The following is a 25,146-nucleotide window of genomic DNA, read 5'->3' as shown; positions in this document are numbered from 1 at the left end:
CAACATCTCTTTAATAGGAGGCAGAAATGTATACACTATTGATTTGCATACCTGATCAGTTGTAATGTAATGCGTAACCAGGCCAGCCCGGTACAGCTCTGCTCGGTTTGACCCTATAGTGTGAATCAGATAAGCATGTATGTCCTGTCCAGTACCTGCGAGTCGTGGCAGGGTGGCCCGGTTGGGTTTGGGTTTGAGTGGGGGTCGTGACCCGGCTGGCCTCTCCTGGGTGGTAGCCCTGTTCCTCCGGGCGCTGGAGCGCCGCAGGGGAGCGTTATGTCCCGTCTCTGGGAGCTTCTGGATAAACGTCTTCTCCACGTACTTAGAATGGATCCACGACTCCTTATCACCCCTGAGAGAGCGATAGAGAGAGAGAGCGGGAGAGAGAGAGAGATGGAGAAAGAGAGAGAGAGAGAGGGTGGAGCGAGAGAGATGGAGAAAGAGATATGGATAGAGATAAATAAAGGAAGGCAAGAGTGTCAGATCATAAAAGCAATTTGATTAAAACAATATATCAAATCAAATGAATTTCATACACAGTAATGCACATTATCAAACCATCATCATCACAATTCAGTTCAATTCAGCCCTCCCTGTACTGTTTTACAAAGCCATGCAGTTGCACAGCACATTTCTGGGGGACAGTTTAGTTACGACACAAACCACAGTCGTTGTCATGATACGACACAAACCACAGCCGTCGTCATGTACCTGTGTAACTTTCTGTCTGGGGTGCATCAGAGGAGAAGAAAAGAGGAAGTCAGATACACTATACAGGGCATTTGAAAAGTGTTCAGACCCCTTGACTTTTTCTACATTTTTTTACAATACAGCCTTATTCTAAAATGGATGAAATAGTTTTTTTCCCCTCACTCAATACCCCATAATGACAAGGCAAAAACAGGCTTTTAGAAATCTTTGCAAATTTATAACCACATTTTTTTTGAAATATCACATTTATATAAGTATTCAGACCCTTTACTCAGTATTTTGTTGAAGCACCTTTGGCAGCAATAACAGCCTCGAGTCTTCTTCGGTATGACGCTACAAGCTTGGCACACCTGTATTTGGGGAGTTTCTCCCATTCTTCTCTGCAGATCCTCTCAAGCTCTGTCAGGTTGGATGAGGAGCGTCGCTGCACAGCTATTTTCAGGTCTCTCCAGAGATGTTCTATCGGGTTCAAGTCCAGGCTCTGGCTGGGCCACTCAAGGACATTCAGAGACTTGTTCCGAAGCCACTCCTGCGTTGTCTTGGCTGTGTGCATAGGGTCATTGTCCTGTTTGAAGGTGAACCTTCGCCCCAGTCTGAGGTCCTGAGCGCTCTGGAGCAGGTTTTCATCAAGGATCTCTCTGTACTTTGCTCCGTTAATCTTTCCCTAAATCCTGACTAGTCTCCCAGTCCCTGCCGCTGAAAAACATTTCCACGTCCTCCAGACGTGACGCTTGGCATTCAGGCCAAAGAGTTCAATCTTGGTTTCATCAGACCAGAGAATCTTGTTTCTCATGGTCTGAGAGTCTTTAGGTGCCTTTTGGCAAACTCCAAGCGGGCTGTCATGTGCCTTTTACTGAGGAGTGGCTTCCGTCTGGCCACTAAAGGCCTGATTGGTGGAGTGCTGCAGAGATGGTTGTCCTTCTGGAAGGTTCTCCCATCTCCACAGAGGAACTCTGGAGCTTTGTCAGAGTGACCATCGGGTTCTTGGTCACCTCCCTGACCAAGGCCCTTCTCCACCGATTGCTCAGTTTGGCCAGGCGGACAGCTCTAGGAAGAATCTTGGTGGTTCCAAACTTCTTCCATTTAAGGATGATGGAGGCCACTGTGTTCTTGGGGACCTTCAATGCTGCAGATATTTTTTGGTACCCTTCCCCAGATCTGTGCCTCGACACAATCCTGTCTCGGAGCTCTCCGGACAATTCCTTCAACCTCATGGCTTGGTTTTTGCTCTGACATGCACTGTCAACTGTGGGACCTTATATAGACAGGCGTGTGCCTTTCCAAATCATGTCCAATCAATTGAATTTACCACAGGTGGACTCCAATCAAGTTGTAGAAACATCTCAAGGATGATCAATGGAAACAGGATGCGCCTGAGCTCAATTCCGAGTCTCATAGCAAAGGGTCTGAATACTTATGTAAATAAAATTACATTTGCAAAAAAAATCAAAAAACCTGTTTCACTTTGTCATTATAATTAATAATAATAATTAGTCATTTAGCAGACGCTCTTATCCAGAGCGACTTACAGGAGCAATTAGGGTTAAGTGCCTTGCTCAAGGGCACCGACAGATTTTTCACCTAATCGGCTCGGGGATTAGAACCAGCGACCTTTCGGTTACTGGCACAACGCTCTTACCCACTAAGCTACCTGCCGCCCTCGGGGTATTGTGCGTAGATTAATGAGGAAAATAAATGTTATCCATTTTAGAATAAGGCTGTAATGTAACAAAATGTGGAAAAAGTCAAGGGGTCTGAATACTTTCCGAATGCACTGTACATACAAAAGTCAGTGCCTGACCTCACTAATGGCTGAATGGAAGCAAGTCTCCGCAGCAATGTTAGAAACATCTAGTGGAAAGCCTTCCCAGAAGAGTGGAGACTGTTATAGCAGCAAAGGGGGGACCAACTCCATGTTAATGCCCATGATTTTGGAATGAGATGTTCGACGAGCAGGTGTCCACATACTTTTGGTCATGTAGTGTACTTAAAGAAAGAATGTTGGCATATTGAGCAAAGAAAAAGGATAGCTTACATTTAGCAGTATGCATGTAAAGTGTAATAAGGAAAAACTGTAAAACATCTCCCTGCAGGTTCATGTTAGTGACACCAGGAGGAGATGAAGGGGGAATTCTTATCCCTGGGGCTTCAACAGAATTTGAAATGTTTTGAATGTTGCGGATAAAGATATAATGAATAGAGCTACTCTACAGTATATACACAATACAGAATCATGTCTGGTCTACACAATATATTTCTATGAATGTTCTGTTCCATTATCCTTAATATAACTTCAATAAAATCACACAGCAACGCTATTAAATCTTGACTGTCTATGTGAGATTAATAAAAAGTGATGACTCATGACCCGAGGAATGAAAGTGAGAGTGGGGAGTGAGATAGTTCATACCTTGGACTGGATGGGTGGGGTTTCTTGATGGTGATCTCATCAATTCGCGCCTCGTAGATCCTGTTGATGGCTGTGTTTCCCAACTCACACATCAACTACAGGACAGGGAGGAAGGATAAACACACACTTCAGTTGTGTTTATATTGAATAAAGAAAGTATATTTCTACATAGACTTTTAACACATTCTAAAACGCATGTACAGTACCCCCCCTGACATTAGTCTAGTAATGTTACACTATTGAGATGAATCCAAAGGCAGTGTAGTGGATGTATTCTTACCCGGACCAGCTCTGGTTCCCAGGAGTCCAGGGTGAGGGAGCGTACTTTGGAGAAATGGACGCCCAGACTCCTGTCAGAAGGACACAGAAGAGGGGAGGTAGTTACATATTAGTTTGTGTGTGTGTTTGCGCGTGTGTGTGTGTGTGTGTGTGTGTGTGTGTGTGTGTGTGTGTGTGTGTGTGTGTGTGTGTGTGTGTGTGTGTGTGTGTGTACCTGTGTATCCCCGAGCAGACGATGCAGAGGGTGATCCCCAGGTTGATAGAGGCCCAGTCCGGACCGGGCTCTCCACAGTCGCAACACTGCATGTTCCCCGGGATGGTCTGGACCTTCTCCAAAGCCTCGCGGCCCCCCGTCTTCTCCTGCTCCCCACACAGCCCTCCTCCTCCTGGGCTGCCTCCCGACACAGAGCTGCAACGCTCCCTCTGTGTGAGAGAGAGAGAGAGAGAGAGAGAGAGAGAGAGATGTACACACACAAACATATTGAATGAAAGTGAGTGTGTTGATTCCTATACTTTGTGTAGACCAATGTTTCCCAACCTTGGTCCTCCAGTACCCCCAACAGTACACATTGTTTATGTAACCCTGGACAAGCATACCTGATTCAACTTGTCAACTAATCATTAAGCTCTCAATCAGTTGAATGAGTTGTGCTTGTCAAGGGCTACAACTAAACTGTGTACTGTTGGGAGTACTCAAGGACCAGGGTTGGGAAATACTGGTGTAGACAATGAGCTACAACCCTGCTTCTGAAACACGTGTAGTGAGAATGAATAATGTTAGTGTGTTTTCTCACTGGACAGTGTGGGTCTTCTCTGCGTTCCTGGAAGGCTGAAGCGATGCTGTTCTGGACAGCACTGATCCAGCCCTGCTGCTGACGCTCAGAGTCTGCCTGCAACAGACAGCTCCTACACACACACACACACACACACACACACACACACACACACACACACACACACACACACACACACACACACACACACACACACACACACACACACACACACACACACATACACACACACACACACACACTCACTATGTTAACACTAAACACCCTAAACAAATATCTAAAGCAACATCAACACACACACATCCCTACTTTCACTGTATATACCGACACACACACACACTACTGTAGACTCACTTGGATGGAGAGACCACCTCGAAGCAGAATCGTCTCTCGTTGTCAGCGCAGACCTTCACTGTACAAAGACGCAGATCCTCAATCACTACTGTGGGCTGGTCCTGAGAGAAAGAAGGACATGGTCAGGCTGTGTGTGTGTGTGTCTGTGTGTGTGTCTGTGTCTGTGTGTCTGTGTGTGTGTGTGTGTGTGTGTGTGTGTGTGTGTGTGTGTGTGTGTGTGTGTGTGTGTGTGTGTGTGTGTGTGTGTGTGTGTGTGCACTTCATTCTCTTTGTCTCTACATGGATTGCTATTAAAAATGCATTGAATAGTAAAACAGTGGCATTAAAAAATTCACCTTGAATTTCTTCTGATAGACCAGTTGATTTTTCTGGATAGAGAACCAGCGCCTACAGTCGTGAGACATGAGATCAAAAGAAGATGAGAATGAATAATGCAATCATCAGCTTCATCCTGATTCTACCCATCACCTTCCTAGCAGTGGAGGCTGCTGAGGGGAGGATGGCTCATAATATTGCCTTGAATAGAGTCAATAGAATGGTTTCAAACGTGGTTTCCATTCCAGCCCTTACAATGAGCCGTCATCCCCTCAGCAGCCTCCACTACTTCCTAGGCTATAGCCTTAAAAATATCCAAGAGACAAAGGAGAGAGAAATAGAGCGTGAGAGAATGTGAAAGAGGGAGAGAACAACATACAGTAGAGAGAAAGAGAGAGGGAGAGAGAAAGAGAGTGGTGGGGTAACATACCTGCTCCAGGTCTTGAAGGCGTTGCTAGCTCTCTTATACAGGTAGCCCTCCATGGCGATACCGTTGGGTGCGTCAGCACAGAAATCCATTAAGGAGTTATCATAGGAGACATCCTGCCAACACAAACATAAACATTACTGTAGGGAAGGGATGTTATCATTGCAATGCAGTGATGCCAGTAGATCACCAAGCTATGTCTAACAGGAAGTGATGACTTCATCAGGTTTGACTAAGCTGTATTTTCACAGGTTGGAGACTTCTAGCACAGATAGAACAATGAGACAGATATTTCACTGGATGTATAAATGTGAAGCATCCCCTTGGCGTTTCCACTCACTACCAAATATGGTAGTGAGAGGAAGCCCACTGGCCGGCAGTGGGAGAAGATGGAACGAGATGGATTTTGGCCGACATTCTGCAAATTTTCTCACCGATAAAACATTTGATCTCAATACAGTTTTCTGTTCCCAAAACTAGAATATGTTCTGAACAAAGTGGACTACGTTTTGTAGACTTGACCCTTCACAAAAAATTATAAAAATCACGTTGTTTAGATTGCAAAGGCGAATTGAGTTATTGCACACGGCACTTCACAGAGGTGGCGTTCCCTAAGGGAAATATGCAGATGCATGCTAGAAAGCACCAATTGGATCTCGCTAGTTCATGCTTGGCTCTGCCCACCTCCTTGCTTGTTCTGCCTACTATGACTAATTTGTTCCCATTGGAAACGACAGGCTGTGGTCTATCTTGGTTTAGTTATAAAAATCTTTGCTTCTAGTGTAATAACATGGCAGCCATCTTGGTGGCCTGTGTTTAGTTTGGTTCCAGCAGTGTTCACCTTTTTCTTAATGGCAGCATGTCTCTGTTCCATGTCTCTCTTCTCCCTGGCAGAATTCAACACTAGTTGAGTGTGCTGTGTGTGTGAGAGAGAAAAGAGAGAGTCAGGCACAAACAATTTGATTTAAAAAACACAGAATGCAATATGTTTCAAATGATGCACATTTTCCTATATCACACACGGCAGTGCAGCATGATAGGCCAGTTCGGTCAGGGAACAAAATATAGAGAATAATGTACACATTATACTGGAACAGTGTACGTTTTTGATGTAAAGTTGTAGAGATTCATGTAGAAACTGTTGAGGAAACTCAGGCTAGGAGATTAAGGGCTTCTGGCTTGGACAGCTTTTAGCTGGAGATCAGGGAGTCCATCACTCCAGACTTCCTCCTCTTGGGGAAACAGGAAGGAGGAAGTGCTGAACCTCTCCCAACTTTCTGTTGCTGCATGGAGGATCAAGGAAAACCCTCCAGCAGCTTCTTATAGCAGCTTTACTTTCTCCCTCTCTTTCCCATTAAGGTTTCAGTCGATCCAGCAGTCTTTAAACACCTTCTGCAGGTATTTGTACATTCTCTTGCCCTCTCGTTCTTTCTCTCTCTCATTCTGCCTATCACTCTTTCGCCATTTCCTGTAACAGCAGGAAGAGCTAAAACAGTCTTTGTGGCTTTAATGCTCCAGTGAAAGGTGACTTGCTTTCCGGTTTCGAGCTTCTCTCTGACTAACCTTCCTGTTAGTTTGAGTCTACTGTTGCCTTCAGGCCTAGTGCTCCATGTATAGTAGCACTTCCAGTTATGCTACAGTGCTCATCCAACGTAGCACTAACGTTACTGTATGACTAGATGAAAACACGCACGCACGTGTTCACACACACACATGCGCGCACGCAGGCACACGCAGGCACACACACACACACACACACACACACACAAACACACACTTTCTCAGTCATGTGAAATGTTTCCTGTTGACGGTGCCCACACTGTTTCCTGTCACGATGAGAGGGACGTCACCTTGTGACTTCCTCATCCCTCTGGACCACATTGTTAGGACTCATGTACTAATTAATCAATGGAATCAACTGTTAGAATAAACCTTTTCACCATCCAACTAAGAGGAGATGAATTCATCCCCCTCTTCTCTTCCACTCTCTCTCATAAACTCTTTTTACCCCACTCTCTCTCTCTGTTCCCTAATTTCAACATCTGAACAATGTACTTGAACAGATCTCTTCATCTATGAATTTGGGTTATCCAACACACTTCTCCCTCTCCCTTCCTCCCTCTCATTCCTTCACATGCTCTTGTTACCTCTTCACTCAGGGTGCGGCGGTAGTCGTCCAGCTCCGAGAGGGACTGGTGACCTTGCTGGAAGAACTGGGACTGGGCCTCCATCATAGACACAATCTGACAGAAAAACACAAAGCAAAGCGTTTTCATACAACCAACTACCTTCTAAACAATACATGCAAGCATAAAAAGAACTCAACAACTGCTCAAGTAAACAAATTATTACACACCCACATGTGGACTTAACCATGGAACATTTACAATACTCCCAACAATAAAAGTTCCCACATGATGAAACGCACCGCCATTAGGATGTCGGTCTTCTTCTTGGCCTCGATGACATTGATCTAGGAGAGTTTGTGAACAGGAGGGAACAGAACATGTGTGTTGTTATGATTGCAGGTAGTACGAACCTCTGGGTATGTATAGTGACCAGCATCCTACAGGGAAACCCTCAGGCAATGCTGTTATCATTCACCACAGCAAAACACATGTTCCTAAACATAGGTGCTGTTGCATATTATATTAATTCATTTGTTAGAAATATGGCCTGGCCCTGACATCTGTTATGTATAAAATGATCTAGCATTCTGTTTGAGGCCTTTGAGTAGTATCCATGTTCTCAGAAAGCAAGCCAGCTGTGGAATGAAAAACATTCCAGTCTAGAACTGATCGTTTCAATACTGGCCTGTAATTCAATTTCAAGCAAACCACTCAAACCCAATTCAAAGTCAAACTAACATGCTGAAAATGCATTTGGGCGTGTCAATTAAAGCATGTTTCTACAGCCATGCCAGTGTGTGTACACAGGCAAACACGCACCCCTCCATCTCCCTCAACCATCCACCTTGGATGCCCTCACCTGCAGTACGTAGTCGAGGGCTCCGGAGCGGAAGGTCTTGCGGGCGTTGAGGAGGGCATGGCTGGCCTCTTCCACCTCGTGCTGTTTTCCCCGGGGGGCCTGAGCGTTCCTCCCCAATGCCGCCTCCAGACTCTCACTGTCCCGCTCAAACTCCTTACGCACATCCTTGAACCGACGCACGTCCCTGGGAGAAGGGGAGGGGGAGAGAGAGGGAGGGAGGGAGGGATAAGGGGGTAGCATAATTGAATGCTAGGGAGTGGCCCTTTCAGACCAGAGGTGGGTGGGACTGGATTAGGAGATGTTGTGAAAGCAGTGTATGGTAGTAGTTTGGGCAAAGAGGACTGAATGAGGAAGGAGTGCCAGACTCACTCACTCTTTCACAAAACTCAGCAACTTCAACTTCACCGACTTCTGTGTGGTTTCAATCACTTCCTATGAGAAAAAGAGAGTGAGAAAGAGAGCGAGCGAGAGAGAGAGACACATAGGGAGACAGAGAAAGAAACAGAGCGAGACAGAGAACGAGAGAGAGACAGAGATACTCAGACACCTGACATTTAATAGTGGTTGCTACAGTAACTCATGTTAAAAGCGATGCACAATAGAGGAGTCCAACTCACCCCCTGAGCTTCAAGAATCACTGCCAGCTTCTTGGAGAATTTCTCCAAACACTCCTGGATGAGAAAATAACATAGAATTAGTCAGTTTTTTTTCTTTTTTTCAATGACTGAATACAATAGAACAGAACTTTCACTTCCCTTCATATGAATTTACTATGAGTAATAGGACCTATACAGTTAGGTTCCTTCTACACTGATCCCAAATCAGTGCTTAGAGTGTATTACCCAGAATCTCTATAGACTCACCCCCATCATGTTGTCCCCAGAACAGTGGTGGCCCAGCTCTTTGAGCCCTGTGACAAAGCTCTTGCTGGTCTGACAATAGGCCCTGCCAGCCTCTAGCATGGAGTGGCACTGCTTCACCAGCTACACAACACAACAACAAGTGTCAAGATACAACACAACATGGATACTACACAATGCTACAGTGAGGGAAAAAGGTATTTGATCCCCTGCTGATTTTGTACGTTTGCCCACTGACAAAGACATGATCAGTCTATAATTTTAATGGTAGGTTTATTTGAACAGTGAGAGACAGAATAACAACAACAAAAATCCAGAAAAACGCATGTCAAAAATGTTATAAATGTATTTGCATTTTAATGAGGGACATAAGTATTTGACCCCTCTGCAAAACTTAGTACTTGGTGGCAAAACCCTTGTTGGCAATCACAGAGGTCAGACGTTTCTTGTAGTTGGCCACCAGGTTTGCACACATCTCAGGAGGGATTTTGTTCCACTCCTCTTTGCAGATCTTCTCCAAGTCATTAAGGTTTCGAGGCTGACGTTTGGCAACTCGAACCTTCAGCTCCCTCCACAGATTTTCTATGGGATTAAGGTCTGGAGACTGGCTAGGCCACTCCAGGACCTTAATGTGCTTCTTCTTGAGCCACTCCTTTGTTGCCTTGGCCGTGTGTTTTGAGTCATTGTCATGCTGGAATACCCATCCACAACCCATTTTCAATGCCCTGGCTGAGGGAAGGAGGTTCTCACCCAAGATTTGACGGTACATGGCCCCGTCCATCGTCCCTTTGATGCGGTGAAGTTGTCCTGTCCCCTTAGCAGAAAAATACCCCCAAAGCATAATGTTTCCACCTCCATGTTTGACGGTGGGGATGGTGTTCTTGGGGTCATAGGCAGCATTCCTCCTCCTCCTCCAAACACGGCTAGCTGGCGAGTAGCTATTAGCTATTAGCAACGGTATTGTTATTTCACGCCTGGGAGTGCCTGTGGTTACGCCAGCTGGCTGCCTACAATGATTGCATACAATAATTGCCTACCATTCAGCTGTTTTCTAACCTCATGTCTGAACCGTTAACGTTAGGTAGCAAGTGGCTACTGTGCTTGAAATTTAGCTAGCTTGTTGCTACCTGGATAGCTACTAGTAAACAATAGCTGGAACGACCTAGCGAACAGACGCGAACTGGCTGAGTCAATTCAGTGGCTAGCTTTGCACTTGGCTAGCTAACAGTAGCTGCTAGGGGTAAGTCATAACCTACATCTGTGTTTTGTTTTTTACATATTGATAGCCCGAGTCGTTCAGGGAATTCGGGACATGGGTGACAAGTTAACGTTAGTTTGGCTCTCTCTGTGTGTTCGTGCCGTTCGTGCTGCGCCTAGTTAGCTAGCTGAGTTAGTCTATTCCTAGAAAACATTGAACCGCTGTAGTTTACAACAATTATAGTTTCTGAGGTGGAAGTTGGGAGAGTTATATTTGGGAGTTGTGGTGAGGGAGGCCCCCCTCTCTCCTTTCCCAGATGTTTAGTTCATTTCATTCCGATCTCCTCTGCATTATTGTAGCCATTTGCTGCAGCCTGTCAACTATGCCTCTGCCTATCCCTGATCTCTCCTCTCCGCACAGGCTACACAAACGCCTCACACCGTGTGGCTGCTGCCTCTCTAACCTGGTGGTCCCTGCACGCACCACTCACCTGGAGTTCCAGGTCTCAGGCAGCCTCTGGAACTGCCGTTCTGCTGCCAACAAGGCAGACTTCATCCCAGCCTATGCTACCCTCCAATCCCTCGACTTCTTGGCGCTGATGGAAACATGGATTACCACTGAAAACACTGCTACTCCTACTGCTCTCTCCTCGTCTGACCATGTGTTCTCGCATACCCCGAGAGCATCTGGTCAGCGGGGTGGTGGCACAGGAATCCTCATATCTCCCAAGTGGACATTCTCAATTTTTCCCCTAACCCATCTGTCTATCTCCTCATTTGAATTCCATGCTGTCACAGTCACTAGCCCATTTAAGCTTAATATCCTTGTCATCTATCGCCCTCCAGGTTCCCTTGGAGAGTTCATCAATGAGCTTGACGCCTTGATAAGCTCCTTTCCTGAGGATGGCTCACCCCTCACAGTTCTGGGGGATTTCAACCTCCCTACGTCTACATTTGACTCATTTCTCTCTGCCTCCTTCTTTCCACTCCTCTCCTCTTTTGACCTCACCCTCTCACCGTCCCCCCCTACTCACAAGGCAGGCAATACGCTTGACCTCATCTTTACTAGATGCTGTTCTTCTACTAATCTCACTGCAACTCCCCTCCATGTCTCCGACCACTACTTTGTATCCTTCTCTCTCTCGCTCTCCTCCAACACTACTCACTCTGCCCCTACACAGATGGTAATGCGTCGTCGCAACCTTCGCTCTCTCTCTCCCGCTACTCTCTCCTCTTCCATCCTATCATCTCTTCCCTCTGCTCAATCCTTCTCCCTCCAATCTCCTGATTCTGCCTCCTCAACCCTCCTCTCCTCCCTTTCTGCATCCTTTGACTCTCTATGTCCCCTATCCTCCCGGCCGGCTCGGTCCTCCCCTCCAGCTCCGTGGCTTGATGACTCATTGCGAGCTCACAGAACAGAGCTCCGGGCAGCTGAGCAGAAATGGAAGAAAACTAGACTCCCTGCGGACCTGGCATCTTTTCACTCCCTCCTCTCTACATTTTCTTCATCTGTTTCTGCTGCTAAGGCCACTTTCTACCACTCTAAATTCCAAGCATCTGCCTCTAACCCAAGGAAGCTCTTTGCCACATTCTCCTCCCTGCTGAATCCTCCCCCCCCTCCTTCGTCAACCACTTTGAAAAAAAGGTTGACGACATCCGATCCTCGTTTGTTAAGCCAAATGACACTGCTGGTCCTGCTCACACTGCCCTACCCTATGCTTTGACTTCTTTCTCCCCTCTCTCTCCAGATAAAATCATGCGACTTGTGACGGCAGGCCGCCCAACAACCTGCCCGCTTGACCCTATCCCCTCCTCTCTTCTCCAGACCATCTCCGGTGACCTTCTCCCCTACCTCACCTCGCTGATCAACTCATCCTTGACCGCTGGCTATGTCCCTTCCGTCTTCAAGAGAGCGAGAGTTGCACCCCTTCTCAAAAAACCAACACTCGATCCCTCTGATGTCAACAACTACAGACCAGTATCCCTTCTTTCTTTTCTCTCCAAAACTATTGAGCGTGGCGTCTCTAGCCAACTCTCTTGCTATCTCTCTCAGAATGACCTTCTTGATCCAAACCAGTCAGGTTTCAAGACTGGTCATTCAACTGAGACTGCTCTTCTCTGTGTCACGGAGGCTCTCCGCACTGCTAAAGCTAACTCTCTCTCCTCTGCTCTTATCCTTCTAGACCTGTCTGCTGCCTTTGATACTGTGAACCATCAGATCCTCCTCTCCACCCTCTCCGAGCTGGGCATCTCCGGCGCGGCTCACTCTTGGATTGCGTCCTACCTGACCGGTCGCTCCTACCAAGTGGCGTTGCGAGAAGCTGTCTCCGCACCACGTGCTCTCACCACTGGTGTCCCCCAGGGCTCAGTTCTAGGCCCTCTCCTATTCTCGCTATACACCAAGTCACTTGGCTCTGTCATATCCTCACATGGTCTCTCCTATCATTGCTACGCTGACGATACACAACTAATCTTCTCCTTTCCCCCTTCTGATAACCAGGTGGCGAATCGCATCTCTGCATGTCTGGCAGACATATCAGTATGGATGACGGATCACCACCTCAAGCTGAACCTTGGCAAGACGGAGCTGCTCTTCCTCCCGGGGAAGGACTGCCCGTTCCATGATCTCGCCATCACGGTCGACAACTCCGTTGTGTCCTCCTCCCAGAGTGCGAAGAGCCTTGGCGTGACCCTGGACAACACCCTGTCGTTCTCCGCTAACATCAAGGCGGTGACCCGATCCTGTAGGTTCATGCTCTACAACATTCGGAGAGTACGACCCTGCCTTACACAGGAAGCGGCACAGGTCCTAATCCAGGCACTTGTCATCTCCCGTCTGGATTACTGCAACTCGCTGTTGGCTGGGCTCCCTGCCTGTGCCATTAAACCCCTACAACTCATCCAGAATGCCGCAGCCCGCCTGGTGTTCAACCTTCCCAAGTTCTCTCACGTCACCCCCGCTCCTCCGCACACTCCACTGGCTTCCAGTTGAAGCTCGCATCTGTTACAAGACCATGGTGCTTGCCTATGGAGCTGTGAGGGGAACGGCACCTCCGTACCTTCAGGCTCTGATCAGTCCCTACACCCAAACGAGGGCATTGCGTTCATCCACCTCTGGCCTGCTGGCTCCCCTTCCTCTGCGGAAGCATAGTTCCCGCTCAGCCCAGTCAAAACTGTTCGCTGCTCTGGCACCCCAATGGTGGAACATGCTCCCTCACGACGCCAGGACAGCGGAGTCACTCACCACCTTCTGGAGACATTTGAAACCCCACCTCTTTAAGGAATACCTGGGATAGGATAAAGTAATGCTTCTACCCCCCCTTACCCAACCCCCCTAAAAAAATTAAATAAAATAAAATAAAACATTGTAAAGTGGTTGTACTACTGGCTATAAGGTGAATGCACCTATTTGTAAGTCGCTCTGGATAAGAGCGTCTGCTAAATGACGTAAATGTAAATGTAAATGTAAGTTGAGTTGATGCCAAAGAGCTCGATTTTGGTCTCATCTGACAACAACACTTTCACCCAGTTCTCCTCTGAATCATTCAGATGTTCATTGGCAAACTTCAGACGGGCCTGTATATGTGCTGTCTTGAGCAGGGGGACCTTGCGGGCGCTGCAGGATTTCAGTCCTTCACGGCGTAGTGTGTTACCAGTTGTTTTCTTGGTGACTATGGTCCCAGCTTCCTTGAGATCATTGACAAGATCCTCCCGTGTAGTTCTGGGCTGATTCCTCACCGTTCTCATGATCATTGCAACTCCACGAGGTGAGATCTTGCACGGAGCCCCAGGCCGAGGGAGATTGACAGTTATTTTGTGTTGCTTCCATTTGCGAATAATCGCACCAACTGTTGTCACCTTCTCACCAAGCTGCTTGGCGATGGTCTTGTAGACCATTCCAGCCTTGTGTAAGTCTACAATCTTGTCCCTGACATCCTTGGAGAGCTCTTTGGTCTTGGCCATGGTGGAGAGTTTGGAATCTGATTGATTGATTGCTTCTGTGGACAGGTGTCTTTTATACAGTTAACAGGCTGAGATTAGGAGCACTCCCTTTAAGAGTGTGCTCCTAATCTCAGCTCGTTACATGTATAAAAGACACCTGGGAGCCAGAAATCTTTCTGATTGAGAGGGGGTCAAATACTTATTTCCCTCATTAAAATGCAAATCAATTTATAACATTTTTTACATGCGTTTTTCTGGATTTTGTTGTTGTTATTCTGTCTCTCACTGTTCAAATAAACCTACCATTAAAATTATAGACTGATCCTTTCTTTGTCAGTGGGCAAACGTACAAAATCAGCAGGGGATCAAATAATTTTTTCCCTCACTGTACATGTGTCAGGATTCAATAAAACACAATTCCACATTACAAAAGATGTCAAAACACACTACAATGCATTCAGCATGTGTCACGCCCTGACTCAGGGGACTCTTATATGTTGAGTCAGGGTGTGAATATTCTATGTTAGTAGTTCTATGTTTTCATTCTAGGATTGTATGTCTATGTTTGGCCCGGGTGCGATTCCCAATCAGAGACAGCTGTCGCTCGTTGTCTCTGATTGGGGATCATACTTAGGCAGCCTATTGGCACTAGTTAGTTGTGGGATCTTGTTCCGTGAGTAGGCTTGTTTTGTGTGTAGCCTTCGGACTTCACGTTTCGTTGGTTTGTTGTTTTGTTGTGTGTTTATCATTTAAATAAACATGTACGCATTTCACGCTGCGCCTTGGTCTGACCCGTCCTTAAACGAACATGACAGAAGATCCCACCAAACACGGACCAAGCAGCGTGCCCAGGAGCAGACAGCCTGGACATGGGAGGCGATCCTGGACGGAAAGGGATCCTGGACATGGGAGGAGATTCAGGCTGGGATGGATCGCCGTCCTTGGGAGGAGACAGTGGAGGCCCAGTATAGAGAGGAGCAACGGCAACGCAGAAGGCGCCGGCCGAGGAAGAAGCCCGAGAGACAGCCCCAAGAAAAAAAAATTGGGGGGCTAAAGGGGTGGTCGGGGAGCGATGGAGAAGAGCCCCGACCACTGCACTCGTGGGGGCTCAGGGTGGAGTCCTCACCTGAGGAGGACTGGGCGCAGAGAGTGAAAGACTGGTACAGTCGGAGATCTCTGACGTCAGTTCCCAGTCCGGTACACCTCGTGCCTGCGTCTCGCACCAAGCCAGTGGTGCATGTCCCCAGTCCGGTACGGCCCGTGCCTGCTCCCCGCACCAAGCCAGTGGTGCGCGTCGCTAGCCCGGTACGGCCCGTTCCTGCTCCTCGCACCAAGCCAGTGGTGCGTGTCGCCAGTCCGGCCCGGCCCATTCCTGCTCCTCGCACCAAGCCAGTGGTGCGTGTTCCCAGTCCGGCCCGGCCTGTTCCTGCTCCTCGCACCAAGCCAGTGGTGCGTGTCGCCAGTCCGGCCTGGCCTGTTCCTGCTCCTCGCACCAAGCCAGTGGTGCGTGTTCCCAGTCCGGCCCGGCCTGTTCCTGCTCCTCGCACCAAGCCAGTGGTGCGTGTCGCCAGTCCGGCCCGGCCCGTTCCTGCTCCTCGCACCAAGCCAGTGGTGCGTGTTCCCAGTCCGGCCCGGCCTGTTCCTGCTCATCGCACCAAGCCAGTGGTGCGTGTCGCCAGTCCGGCCCGGCCCGTGCCTAATCCTCGCACCAGACCAGTGGAGCGTGTGTCCAGTCCGGCACGGCCAGTGCCCGCTCCACTCCGGAGCCAGAGCAGTCCGCTCCACCGGTGCCTGATCCAGCTCCGGTCAGCTGCTCCACTCCGGAGCCAGAGCAGTCCGCTTCGCCGGGGTCCAGTCCAGCTCCGGTCAGCGGCTCCACTCCGGAGCCAGAGCAGTCCGCTCCACCGGTGCCTAGTCCAGCTCCGGTCAGCGGCTCCACTCCGGAGCCAGAGCAGTCCGCTCCACCGGTGCCAAGTCCAGCTCCGGTCAGCGGCTCCAGTCCGGAGCCTGAGCAGTCCGCTCCACCGGTGCCTAGTCCAGCTCCGGTCAGCGGCTCCAGTCCGGAGCCTAAGTAGTCCGCTCCACCGGTGCCCGGTCCAGCTCCGGTCAGCGGCTCCAGTCCAGACCCAGACCTCAGCCCCTCTCCAGGTTCGGGGTCTCCCACACCAGGGTCCAGACAGGGCTTGGAGTATCGTGGGAGGAAGGAGAGGGGAAGCAGCGCGCTGAGGTCCGGACCAGACCAGGGGCGCAACAGGGAGGCGGAGAGTATGTGGTCGTCACACCCGGAGACGGATCCGCCTCCGAGGCGGAATACCCACACGGCCCCTACCCTGTTATGTAAAGGTTGTGCGGTCGGAGTCCGCACCTTTGGGGGGGCGGTACTGTCACGCCCTGACTCAGGGGACTCTTATATGTTGAGTCAGGGTGTGAATATTCTATGTTAGTAGTTCTATGTTTTCATTCTAGGATTGTATGTCTATGTTTGGCCCAGGTGCGATTCCCAATCAGAGACAGCTGTCGCTCGTTGTCTCTGATTGGGGATCATACTTAGGCAGCCTATTGGCACTCGTTAGTTGTGGGATCTTGTTCCGTGAGTAGGGTTGTATTGTGTTTAGCCTTAGGACTTCACGTTTCGTTGGTTTGTTGTTTTGTCGTGTGTTTATCATTTAAATAAACATGTACGCATTTCACGCTGCGCCTTGGTCTGACCCGTCCTTAAATGAACGTGACAGAATGACACAACATTTCAATAGGACATGAGATGACATAGCACCGCCTACAAATATGATCACTGTTCAGACACAAAATAGGTTGAGACTCACAAGAATCTGACCTTTAATGACCAAAGTATGCATCTGAAAATGTTATGCACACCAATCCCTTTAGGGAATTAGGAATATCATGTGATTGAAAGGACAATGTGATCAGTTACATTTTCTCTGGTAACAATAGAGTGGGGAAGCAGCACTAAAGTTAAATCCCTACAACTCAGGTAAAACACCACCATGTCTTTCTCAGTTCATAGTCACTATTCAGAGAAAAGGGATGTGTACAAAACTGACCCTGTCCAACTACTGCTTACTCTCTACTGTGTGGATGGCTGGGTGTGATTATACTGCAGAAGTAGTGGTATGCTCATATCGAGAGCTTTGATACTTGGAGCATAGTGGGGTGGGGGTGGGGGGGGCGGGGGGGTGGACCTGTGTGTCTTGTTCTTCTATCCTTGTAGGGGACCTGAAATCCCCAAAAGTCCCCACAAGGATAGTAAAACAAGGAAGATTCTCCCTCATGGGGACATTTCCAACATCCCCACGAGGACAAAGGTTATTTTAAGCTTAGGGGTTAGGTATAGGGTTAGGGTTACAATTAGGGTTACAATTAGGGTTAGGGTTTAGGGTTAGGTTTATGGAATACGGTTAGGGTAGGGTAAGGTTTAGGGTTAAGGGTTAGGGAAATAATAATTTTGAATGGAAATCAATTTTAGGTCCCCAAGAGGATAGAAAAAAAGTTTGTGTGTGTGTGTACGTTTCACTGTCGCTCACCTTCTCTAATCGAGTTTCCAATTCACAGACATCTCCTTCCACCACTTCAATGGCAGCCCTGGATGAAACACAGACACACACATTGCCACATTACTTGGCACATTAAGCCACATCACTTAGGCAGAAGGTATTTTCCCATGCATCCACACCCTGCTTGGGCAATACCATACTGGTCTGAATGTTGAACTTGTTATATAACAATAACAATGTTAGCACATCTACAGTAAAAATGTCTGTGGCTCCAATAAGTTTTGTTGGGCTGTAATATCAGACGTCATGAGAGTTCAAGCAGTACACTTGATGCTTTACTTGGCATCTAGTACGTTTATAAATGGGTAAAGCCTGTCAGAAGGCCAGTGGAAGGAGATTGTGGCTGTTGTGACTGTTTGTCTGTGAGTCAGTATCTCCTCTCCTCTGTCTCTCTGTCTGTCTTTCTCACATCAACGCTCGACAGTGTGGTTTCCGCTGCCTGCCACTGAAGACAGAGTGATACTGAGAGAGAGAAGAAAGACAAAAAGAGAGAGAGGGAGATGCTGAGAAACAGTTGAGAGAGAGAGAGAGAGAGAGAGAGAGAGAGAGAGAGAGAGAGAGAGAGAGAGAGAGAGAGAGAGAGAGAGAGAGAGAGAGAGAGAGAGAGAGAGCAGACAGTGTCTGTTTGTCTGCTGGTGGTGTAGTAGAGACAGAGGCTGCAGGTCTTGGGTCGGTCAGCTCAGTATCCTTCATATTCTAATCGCCTAGCCCAGCGTGACAGGGGTACCAATACAAACAGGACTGCCAAAGGTTTGGTGGAAAATATAATTGATGAGGTTGGAACAAAGCCTGTGTCATTAGACACACATTGTAATCATTAATATATGTGTGTGTGTGTGTGTGTGTGTGTGTGTGTGTGTGTGTGTGTGTGTGTGTGTGTGTGTGTGTGTGTGTGTGTGTGTGTGTGTGTGTGTGTGTGTGTGCTCGCGCCTGTGTTTGTATGGTGATAAAAAGGAATGTGTATCTGTGTGTGTGAACGTGCATGAGTAAGTGTGCCTGAGAGAGAGTGAGACCTCAAGTTTCTGCAATGATCCACCCCCAAAAAATACACTTCCTGTCTCCTATTTATCACCTTTGTATCTCTCGCCTCCTGTTCCACTCCACAACCCCAGCCCACTCCCATGGTTACCTAGCAATGGGAGGCCACAGTTTGAAGCACTACCCCAAGTCCTCGGCCTCTATGTCTGTATGTGTACTGTACTAGCCTCTCTCTTTTCCTCTTTCAATGCCTCTTTTCTGAGATGTCCCTCTCTCCTCTATCCTCCATTCACTGAGATGTTTGTCTCTTTTCTTCTCTTTCAAAGCCTGTTTTCTCATAACATCACCCTCTCCTCTCTCTCCAGTCATTCACACTACCTGTGTGTGTATATGGAGGGAGGAGAGAGAGAGGAAGAGAGAGTTATAAGCTCTTTAACCACTTACAAGGTTAATCAAACAAGAATTAAGAAAGGATAAAACAGCAAAGACCGAGAGACAGAGAAAGGGAGAGAGAGAGAGAGAGAGAGAGAGTTAGAGGGGGAGGGAGGGAGAGAGAGAGAGTTAGAGGGGGAGATAGAGAGAGAGAGTTAGAGGGGGAGGGAGGGAGAGAGAGAGAGTTAGAGGGGGAGGGAGGGAGAGAGAGAGTTAGAGGGGGAGGGAGGGAGAGAAAGAGAGAAGTTTCTTACCACTGTCACTCATGATCTCCCAGATCTCCCAAAACTATTTTATTAGCTACTTTCAAAACCAACACAAAATCCACTTTCCTTTTGGCTTTACATTCTGTTCCTTTTTAGAGTTAAAATAAATAAAATGTTTTGACTCTCTGAAAGAGATTAGGCCAGACAGAACTCCAAGGTTGGTGTGTGGCATTCCTACATTGACTTATAACCTGGGCTTGCAACCATCTTGGTGGCATATGCTCCTAAATATTGTGCTGTGTGACCTGGAATGTTGATTGGATAGCACCAGTGCGCCTAATACGTTGAATGGCAAAATGATATTTGTGCTGTTCGGTGCAAGCACAGTTCTTACGTTTGTGTTGTGTGTCTGGTGCAGCTGTTACATTTGTATCATATTTGTTTAAACTAACATTTTCAAGTTGGAAGCACTAGTTCTACCAATGAAAAGGTTCATTTAGAGCCCTGCTTACAACAATCAACAAAGTTTTATAAATTCGCTCTTTCATTCCGACACACAAAGCCAGTCTCATCAATGAGAAAAGGCAGTGTCTCGCGCCTCATGTCAATAGCCAGACTCATTTCACTCATCGCAGTGACAAATCTGACCCCAAGCAAGAGGCATGACAGCAAACCATCTGCAGGGCTGACACTTTGTAATTTGACAAGTGTATCCTCTGGTTGTGCTGACTAAACTAGAATGCACTGCCAATACTCAGCATCTATTGAGATTGCACAGGTAACTTTGACCAAAACATTTGTAGCACTTCTCTATTTCCTCACTGTTAGGGAGGATGCAAGCAGGATTCTAGTCATCATTTTGCCCTATGTGGACATGTAACAGTTTTGAAACTATCTAAATAATGTACTGAAAAAACATACAGTAGGCCTACATAGGCTACCTCGATTATAACTTATTATAACTGTAATATGCTGGTAGTAAGTAGGCTACATACATTTATGCATAATTTACAAATTAGCTCTCACTTTACAATGCTAATAATGTAACTGCATGAATAATGCCTGTAACCTATGTAGACTGTTGCCCCAAGTCATTAAAAATATTATTCAAGGGTTAATCATGACCTACCTGAATCGGGGGGAGTCTTTGAGACACTCTTCAAAGTCCAGTTTGACAGTCATCCTTCAGTTTTGACACAAATTATAACAATAACGTAACCGCAACTATTTCTATTGATGTTGAATGTGACATGGGAGAGTGCTTGAGAAAATAGATTAGCTCCTTTTGGTGATGTTTTTCCCCAACAAGCAATAATCCAAAAATAATATTTACATATTGAACGTATATTGCATAGTTTTTAGGTTTTTCAACAAATAACTTGTGTTGTCTTGAATTCTATTCTTCTCGACATCAAATCATGAAATTAGGTGTCAGTGAATCAGTGAATCGTGACTCTCTCTTCTTGGAACAACAGGTTATTACGTATTGATTAGAATAATTTAAATAACCAAATAACTGCAATCGATTAATTTATGATAGGCAAGTTGTTCCACTTCGCTCATGCTCTAGTGCGCGCTTGAGTCAGGAAAATTAGTGAACAAATTCCCAAAAGCTTCTCGACAGTGTAGATCCTTTCACCGTAAATAATCCAACATCAATAAAAAAAAATCCACCAGCATTTCCCTCGAGGACCCCGGGGTGACGAGGGTGCCACAGTAACGAAAAAAATCTGCTTCCTATGCTATCTCTCTCGCTTGCTGCCTTGGTCCACCCCCTCACACTATTTCCGGGTATGCAAGCGCCATTGCACTAACCTAACAGCAAAAAGCCAGTGGGAGTTCTTGCAGTGTTGTGGTGGTAGGGACATTTTTCAGATGAAGGGGATATGATTAAATAGGGTAGAAATTGCAATTTGGGTATTAAAATAAGTGGAATATGAGGCCTACATTCATTATAAGAGGCAATGATTATAAACATGGACATGATTGCATAAATGTGTAGGCTTATTCATAGTTAGCCTAGGCAGCCGACAGTGGGCGGTAATACACTCGTGTCCCCCATGGTCCGGCTAAGCAAAGCATCCTCTATTCAGGCTGCAAAGACATAATTTTCCTCCTTAAAAAGCTTTAATTTCGGGCCGGGGGAAAAATATTGAAAAATATGTGTAGGCCATATTTTCAATTTTTCATGGTTGCCATGTTCTCAGATAACATATTAATGTTCTAGACACGTTTCATGGGAACGTTGCAAGAACATTCCTGTGTCCAATTACATTTAAAACATAGGACGTTCTGTCATGGTCCCCTGGAGGTTTTGGTTAGGGACACCCGCACACAGTGCTTTTAACACAGCATTTTTCAATACAGTTGAAGTCGGAAGTTTACATACACTTAGGTTGGAGTCATTAAAACTCGTTCTTCAACCACTCCACAAATTTCTTGTTAACAAATTATAGTTTTGGCAAGTCGGTTAGGACATCTACCTTGTGCATGACACAAGGACTTTTTCCAACAATTGTTAACAGACAGATTATTTAATTTATAATTCACTGTATCACAATTCCAGTGGGTCAGAAGTTTACATACACTAAATTGACTGTGCCTTTACCCAGTTTGGAAGATTCCAGAAAATGATGTCATGGCTTTAGAAGCTTCTGATAGGCTAATTTACATCATTTGAGTCAATTGGAGGTGTACCTGTGGATGTATTTCAAGGCCTACCTTCAAAATCAGCCAAGACCTCATAAAAAAAATTGTAGACCTCCACAAGTCTGGTTCATTCTTGGGAGCAATTTCCAAACACCTGAAGGTACCACGTTCATCTGTACAAACAATAGTGCGCAAGTATAAACACCATGGGACCATGCAGCCGTCATACCGCTCAGGAAGGAGACACGTTCTGTCTCCTAGAGATTAACGTACTTTGGTGCGAAAAGTGCAAATCAATCCCAGAACAACAGCAAAGGACCTTGTGAAGATGCTGGAGGAAACAGGTACAAAAGTATCTATATCCACAGTAAAACGAGTCCTATATCGACATAACCTGAAAGGCCGCTCAGCAAGGAAGAAGCCACTGCTCCAAAACCGCCATAAAAAAGCCAGACTACGGTTTGCAACTGCACTTGAGGACAAAGATCGTACTTTTAGGAGAAATGTCCTCTGGTCTGATGAAACAAAAATAGAACTGTTTGGCCATAATGACCATCGTTATGTTTGGAGGAAAAATGGGGTTGCTTGCAAGTCAAAGAATACCATCCCAACCGTGAAGCACGAGGGTGGCAGCATCATGCTGTGGGGGTGCTTTGCTTCAGGAGGGACTTGTGCACTTCACAAAATAGATGGCATTATGAGGAAGGAAAATGATGTGGATATATTGAAGCAACATCTCAAGACATCAGTCAGGAAGTTAAAGCTTGGTCGCAAATGGGTCTTCCAAATGGACAATGACCCCAAGCATACTTCCAAAGTTGTGGCAAAATGGCTTAAGGACAACAAAGTCAAGGTATTGGAGTGGCCATCACAAAGCCCTGACCTCAATCCTATAGAACATTTGTGCGCAGAACTGAAAAAGCGTGTGCGAGCAAGGAGGCCTACAAACCTGACTCAGTTACACCAGCTCTGTCATTAGGAATGGGCCAAAATTCACCCAACTTATTGTGGGAAGCTTGTGGAAGGCTACCCGAAACGTTTGACCCAAGTTAAACAATTTAAAGGCAATGCTACCAAATACTAATTGAGTGTATGCAAACTTCTGACCCACTGGGAATGTGATGAAGGAAATAAAAGATTAAATAAATAATTCTCTCTACTATTATTCTGACATTTCACATTCTTCAAATAAAGTGGTGATCCTAACTGATCTAAGACAGGGCATTTTTACTAGGATTAAATGTCAGGAATTGTGAAAAACGGAGTTGGAATGTATTTGGCCAATGTGTATGTAAACTTCTGACTTCAACTGTATGTGACAATCTTTTACATACATTTTTACATTGTGCATGTTAATTTATACAGTAATTATTTTTCAACATGTCTTCACATGGGATTCAAATTCACAACCTCTTGGTTCACAGAATTCCAATCTTCGTGCTACACCACCATGTCTGTGTCAATTATCAGTTAATCTGACTATTCTCTCATCATAGATTTGATTGACTTATTTCAGAAAAAAAAAAAGAAACATTATAGTTGTCTCATGTTGGTGGGGCATATGACTCTTTTTAATGTTACTCCTTAATCAAGAGGTTCTTCAAATCCCAGGTGAGGACATGTTGAATAATAATTACTGTATAAATGAACATGCACAATGTAATGTATGTCAAAGTGTGTCAAATATGTAAGTTGAAAACTCTGTATGTTGAAAACCATGTTTGTGTTTGTGGGTGTGTCTACCCTTGCCAATCAGGGCCGTCATGGGCTCGTCAACAGTAACAAGGGGTGATGTATAAAGAAATATGTTTTTGGGGGGGAGAACGTCTCTTTGGGACCATCAGTCGACGTCCTAAAAACGTCTTCCGGGACGTCATCGGAACAAGCCAGGAACTAGACAAAAACCTCCAGGGGACCATGACAGAATGTCTTATGTTTTAAACGTCCTTGGACACATGTTCTTACAACGTTCCAATGAAACATATCTAGAACATTTATATCTTAAATTCTGAGAACATGGCAACCATGTTCTGTGTGTGTTTGGTGTGACATTGATGGAATATTCTCCTAACCCTCAGAAAACTGGACACATTAATATTCTTGCAACATGCCATGAAACCTGTGTAGAACATTAATATGGAATATTCTGAGAACATGGTAACCACGTTCTGGGCAAGTTTTGTTTGACATTAAGGGAATGTTCTCCTAACTCTAATGCCAAAACATGCTAAATAGGTTCTCAGGAGGTTTTTGCTAACATAGAATGTTCCCATAACTAACGGAAAACTGGACACTCAAACATCAGGGGAACATTACAGGTAACATTACAAAAACGTTCTCTCCCAATGATTCAGTCTTTGATGTGTATTCCCAATGACCAGTCAATTTGTGATTCATTCGCATAGTGACAGGGAATGTAGTTTGGTCAATAGGTTTTTATGTGAGATAATTATGCTTGCTAAGGGCCATCTACTCCCTCAATCCCATACAAATGTTTAGAAAGAGGCACAATTCGGGTGGTTAGGGTGTGTATTCTTGTTTGGCAACCTCTTGCAATTAATGAAGATACTTGTACTTTGTCTTACTGAGGCAAGAAGCCCTCTAATTAACATAAACACAGACAAATGCGAGCAATACACACAAACAAACAAACACACACAAACAAACAAACACACAGACATACACAGATACAGACACACACACAAACACACACACATATTGTATCTCCAAGAGGGCTATTTCAAAACAGAATGTTAAAAAGTCCACTTATCCTTGAGCAACAGGAGATTAGCACTACCTCAATACAACATACAGTTCTATGTAACCAGAGAGGTCTGCGTGCCACAGTAGCTACTCTGTGGTTGAGCGGCCAAGACAGACCTATCATTACAGTGGCTGATGATCTAGACCAATCATTTATGTCTCTCTGCATGGCGCAACACACATAGCCTACACACACACACGTATATACACACACACATTAGGGCACAATGTTCACATTAATAGAATAGAAGAGATGTACATTGTTAAAA

The 25,146-nt window shown here is 46.1% G+C and overlaps 1 protein-coding gene across 1 annotated transcript in view; it reads right to left on the bottom strand.

The window, feature by feature from the left end:
• LOC121572106 (arf-GAP with coiled-coil, ANK repeat and PH domain-containing protein 1) overlaps positions 1-21,175 on the bottom strand; it is a 28,289-nt gene extending 7,114 nt beyond the window's left edge. Inside the window, exons 1-17 of the mRNA XM_041884024.1 lie at positions 20,595-21,175; positions 17,820-17,877; positions 9,142-9,261; positions 8,896-8,949; positions 8,652-8,710; positions 8,279-8,462; positions 7,719-7,763; positions 7,438-7,533; positions 6,132-6,206; positions 5,294-5,406; positions 4,884-4,935; positions 4,549-4,649; positions 4,195-4,306; positions 3,615-3,823; positions 3,402-3,471; positions 3,122-3,216; positions 156-352 (exon numbers count right to left, since the gene is read on the bottom strand). Coding sequence (XP_041739958.1) covers positions 156-352; positions 3,122-3,216; positions 3,402-3,471; positions 3,615-3,823; positions 4,195-4,306; positions 4,549-4,649; positions 4,884-4,935; positions 5,294-5,406; positions 6,132-6,206; positions 7,438-7,533; positions 7,719-7,763; positions 8,279-8,462; positions 8,652-8,710; positions 8,896-8,949; positions 9,142-9,261; positions 17,820-17,877; positions 20,595-20,647 — 1,693 coding nt within the window. The 5' untranslated portion in view covers positions 20,648-21,175. The remainder of the gene's footprint in view (positions 1-155; positions 353-3,121; positions 3,217-3,401; positions 3,472-3,614; positions 3,824-4,194; positions 4,307-4,548; positions 4,650-4,883; positions 4,936-5,293; positions 5,407-6,131; positions 6,207-7,437; positions 7,534-7,718; positions 7,764-8,278; positions 8,463-8,651; positions 8,711-8,895; positions 8,950-9,141; positions 9,262-17,819; positions 17,878-20,594) is intronic.
• Positions 21,176-25,146: the final 3,971 nt, after the last annotated feature.

This window comes from Coregonus clupeaformis, chromosome 8, assembly GCF_020615455.1.
Source record: "Coregonus clupeaformis isolate EN_2021a chromosome 8, ASM2061545v1, whole genome shotgun sequence".
In the NCBI taxonomy this organism is placed as follows: Eukaryota; Metazoa; Chordata; class Actinopteri; order Salmoniformes; family Salmonidae; genus Coregonus; species Coregonus clupeaformis.
Note: the sequence above shows the minus strand (reverse complement) of the source record. Positions and strands in the feature narration are given on the sequence as shown.